Genomic DNA, 5,021 nt, shown 5'->3' with positions numbered 1-5,021 from the left:
AATCAATGCGCAGCTGTGTTAAGACATCAAGAAAGATGAAAGTTCACATATGCTAAAATAAAAATATGCTTTAAACATATGTTTCTCATTGTTCCGGCTCTTATGCATTACTGTAAATGACACCTTAGGGTAATACTGTATATTATTAGCATATTTTATTAGCGACTAGTCTATCCTGGTTTAACAGCAAACCTATACAATTCTCCATAAAATATGACCAACCACCCTTGCCTTTGACCCAAGTTATCTTGGGATAGGCTCCATCACTCCCTGCTATTACACGGGACAAGCAGTAAAGATGATACAGAGTAACCATATAATAATTGTATTTGCAGATTTAAATTACTTTTTAAATTATATAACAGTATTTGACATGAACATATAACATAAAGATGAAGTTTGCTTGATCAAAGTAATTTTTTAAATGTTTTAACAAGAAGGACATGTTCATTTATGGTACATCTTATTTCCCATTATTTGCAATTATTTCCCATTATCTGTAATATTTATTCAATATAAAAGTTTTATCCTATACTTATTCATTGGTAAATTCAACACCCATGAAATATACTGTAAATTTATAGTTTGCCATCGTTTACCACCATTTACATCAGAACTGTCAGATTGCAATTGCATTTAGCTGTACTTTGTAAAATGTTGCAATAGTTAACTGACTAATGTAGGTCACATTACTCAACAGTCTATTGACATTGCAACATACAATTGATTGTATACCGAAACAGCTGTAGGGTATCTATGCATCATTAATGTTTAATCTCAAAAATTGACTGTAAAGGTTTAGAGTATAAATCCATGTACAAATATCTTAACACTGTTTCTGTGCACATTCATATTTTTTTGCCTTTTCATTGAATATTTAATACCATATTTAGAATCAAAAGGGGAAATGTGTATATGCTTGAAAGTTTGCAGACTCCCTACAAAAAATATAGACCGATTTTATGTCTGCATTTATGAATATTCACATAATGACTTATTATGTCACAGTTTCACATCACAATGCACACAAAAATTGTCATATTTAAAGTAGATTGTAAAAATTGCCACTCAAAAACTACTTTAATGAGACATAAGTCTGCGTCGTTATAACGGAAATGACTGCTTGAAACACTTTTAACATATCGTAGCTCCTGCAGGGTCAATACAGACCCTCAATCCAAATTTTCGGTGACGCGCTCATCCGCCACGCCTCCCTTCGAGCAATTGCCGGGCTGATCCGACTCGCACGCGCTCAACGAATGATCCTGTCTTGTGCACTGATTGGTCGATGGTCTCTTATTCCTGCCCTCCTATTGGCCGTCACGACGTATACCGTGAACCAATGCGCTCAAGGCTTGATGTACATGCTGAATGCGTTTGACTTCAGCAGTGCAGCTGGGCTGCGAGGGGGGCGTGCCGCACGGATCGTCTGCTCTTCAATGGGCTTCTCCTTTATGTTGTTTGAAACGCTTTTTAAATGAAGTTTTAAAGCACGTCGGAAAAACTGCACTTGTTCCAACTAAAGCAAAGCAAATTGTATCTGGCGTTTTGGAAAAATACAACGTTTTTCCAATGAATTGCACCAGGTAAGATTACTTAGTGCGTCACATTCGAGCGAGAGAGAGAGATAGACAGAGAGGATTTATCGCTGCTCTGTACCCGTGTAAAAAGAAGTCTAATGTCTTTTTTATAACAGTGCATATTGAAATTTGTTATTATGAAAGTTATTATGAAGGCTTGTTTTATATATGTGTTAATTTACGTATTTGAAAGTGGTTAAATGTTTAACTTCTATTGCAGAGAATGGAAATCCACATTTCTTATTATTTGTTTAAATATTAGAGTTAAAACAAAAAGTAATGGTCAATATTATATATCAAGATCGCAAGAGGCTATATAGTTGTGTGTTTTTTAAAACGATTTTATAGTTATCGTTGTTTTAAGAAATGTATAGCATTTTTGCCTCATGTTGTTTTATCCCAGTTCTTAATGCGATATAAGTTTTTATAAAATATTAAGTTAATTTAATAATAACTTACATTGTAAATCAGTAACTATGTCACTCAGTAACTAACTGCAAAGTCTTTTTAATGTGCTGTCACCATTTTGTCATCACTTCTGTCTAATTGGTCATAACAGTGTTGTTCATTGTTCTCTGTATTACAGGGTTCTCCATATCCTGAACCCAAGGCCAATGCCAAGTCCAATTATGCCTGTGGATGTGGCAATGAGAATCTGTCTGGCACACTCGCCGCCTCTTCACAGTTTCCTCAGTTCATATGAGGACTACAAGTCCAGGATCCTGGTCAACCAGTCCAGACCTCTGAAATCCTGCATCAGCTCCAGGACAGAAGTGGACACCGCCAACTTAGAATGGAAGAGTACCAAAACCAAGGCCAAAAAGAAAGTGTTTTTTGCCGATTCCAAAGGCATGTCATTAACGGCGGTCCATGTGTTCAAGGAATTTGAGGAAGACGTATTAGACCTGCAGTTTGAGTTATCAGACCTAGAGAATGCCATTGTTGGCATGAAGTTCGAGAATGATAAGAGTTTTGCTTTGGACTTCCCTCAGCCCGCTGCAGACTATTTAGAATTTAGAAATCGTCTAAAGAAGAACCTGGTGTGTTTAGAAAACTGTATAATTCAAGAGCGTTTGCTCACAGGCACAGTGAAAGTTTCCAATCTAAGTTTTGAGAAGGCCGTCACTGTGCGAATAACATTTGACTCGTGGAAAAGTTACACTGACATTCCTTGCACTTTTATGAATAACGTTTATGGTTGTGAAGACGTTGACACTTTCTCATTTTCTATTGACCTGCCAAGTTTTGTGCACCAGGATGAGCAGGTAGAGTTCTGCATATCCTACAGAACTCATGAAATGACACACTGGGACAGTAATGATGGGAAGAATTACAAGTTGGTACATGCTGAGAATGAGCACGGTCAGTACAACCATGTTGTGCAGAAGACGACATATTTTAAGAATCAAGCTAAACGGCCAGAAATGGAGTTTGATCAGTTTGGAAGCCCGAGGACATCCAGTGGCTTTTTCCCCGAGTGGCAGAGCCAGGGCCATATCGGGAACAACACCCCCTACTGGTAAAACTTCAAGGCACCAATGAACTGATGTCATTTTGGTTAAAGCACATGAAAGTGGGCAAATGAGGACCTGATTCTTTTCAGAGCTGATCTGATTTTCTGCATATTTAAAAAAGTCAAACAAGTCAATTTTTTTATGATATTAACAAAACAAAGGGCCTTTTTAGCCATGAAATTATTTTTTATGCTTCCGGAGATACACGCTTAGATGTAGCGCTCTAAAAGAATGCAAAATTTTAGACTAACTATGATAACACTAAATGATGGCAATTATTGAAATGAAAAAATAATTTTATTTTGTAGCACTTTATACTATTTTCTAGATTGCGGTAAACCAGTTTTCGGAACATAGATGCCTTCCTATGTGATTTTATTTTATTTTTAGTTTAACTGTAATATAGTGGAATCATTTTTAATATTAACAAACATCCTTGTTTAAAGTAAAACAACTAGTGCTTGCACCCCTTTTTTTATTCACTGTACTATTTTGATATCTTGAAGGATACTAATTTTGATGAAAAGCATCAGTTTTACTTCTGAAGACACTGAATTTTGGGAATACTGCTTGAGAAATGTGACCGGTTGCAGAAGATTACATTTTACAATCTGTGAAACAATAAATGCAGTGCTGGTATCTCTAATTCTTAAGGATGACTTAAATTATTAAAATTATTAAAATTTAAGTCATCCTTAAGAATAAGAGAAACCAGCACTGCATTTGTTTTTTCACAGATTGTAAAATGTAATCTTCTGGTATGATATGAGATTGCTTCATATTGAAGTTGTGTATCTCATTTCATACTACCACTTCATTGATCACTTTCTTACAAGTGCAGTAAGCATGATGCACTATAAGGAAGTCTGTGAGAAATAATAATGCCCGTTAAGTGCAAAATTCCTGAACTTCCATATTTTCCTATGTCTGTTCTGCTTTTTAAAAGCTGCACTCTCAGTGTCTTTTCCTACAACATATTGCTGCTATGGGTTTGTGAGTGCCTGTGTTTTTTGCTTCGTGGTTTATGACGTGTGTGGAGATTTTCAGTGTGATCGGACTATAAACAATGAGTGACTTTGGATATAGCTTGGGAATTAATGGTAGGTGAGGAAATGTGGCAGAGAAATATAATATAAAACAAGATTGTTTGTCGCCTTTTTTCATGCTTTTTGTGCTGCAAAAGCAAAGCAGGTTGAGGTTGATAGATGAAAGTGATTGTGAACTGTGATGAACTTTGCTAGCTGCTGTAATTGTTAAGAGAGTTAATGTAGGTTGAATGTAAAAATGGTTCTCACAAACATGGTGTACACCTAAATATTATTTCCTACTGCACAGAGAGTTGTTTGTTCAGAAGCAAGCTGTACTGTACTCTGTTTCTTTTAGAAATAAAACCTAATGTTTCTTAAAGAGCGAGATGGTGCATTTTTTTACAGCATATTTAAAGGGATATTTAACCAGCAAATTTTTTTTTTCTCACCCTAAAGGCATCCTGAATGAATATGACTTTCTCATTGAAAAATTATGCAGTCAAAGTTATAATACCACAACTCATTCTCATCAAGATTTTGAATCTGCCATGTCGACAATTTAGCTCCATTAGCAAAAGATAATGTCATCTGAATATACAGTATGGCCCATTACCAGGGACAATTTTGATGCCAATGTGTAGAAGTTTCCTGAAACCTTTTATCATCCAAAACTGATAATCTACTACACTGTAAAAAACAACTTGCAAGATTTACTTTTTGATTTTATTTGTGCCTATAACTTACTCTATATTTATATCTTATTTGGCAAATGGTCAGTAAGTTTGGAGTCTAGCTGTATGTATTTTGATACATTATGTTCGTTAAAGGGGTGCTGCAATGATGTGTTATGTATTCTGACTTCTTTATAATGTTAAACGTGCTGTCTTCTCATGCTTAAC

At 35.5% G+C, this 5,021-nt stretch overlaps 1 protein-coding gene across 1 annotated transcript; it reads left to right on the top strand.

The window, feature by feature from the left end:
* The first annotated feature begins 1,381 nt into the window (after positions 1-1,381).
* ppp1r3cb (protein phosphatase 1, regulatory subunit 3Cb) lies at positions 1,382-4,505 on the top strand. The gene is made up of 2 exons (XM_056771381.1): positions 1,382-1,586; positions 2,167-4,505. The coding sequence occupies exons 1-2, from the start codon at positions 1,573-1,575 to the stop codon at positions 3,101-3,103; spliced, it is 951 nt and encodes a 316-aa protein (XP_056627359.1). The 5' UTR covers positions 1,382-1,572; the 3' UTR covers positions 3,104-4,505.
* The last annotated feature ends 516 nt before the right edge of the window (positions 4,506-5,021 follow it).

The sequence above is a fragment of the Triplophysa dalaica genome, chromosome 17, assembly GCF_015846415.1.
Source record: "Triplophysa dalaica isolate WHDGS20190420 chromosome 17, ASM1584641v1, whole genome shotgun sequence".
Lineage (NCBI taxonomy): Eukaryota > Metazoa > Chordata > Actinopteri > Cypriniformes > Nemacheilidae > Triplophysa > Triplophysa dalaica.
This window is presented reverse-complemented; position numbering and strand designations above follow the sequence as displayed.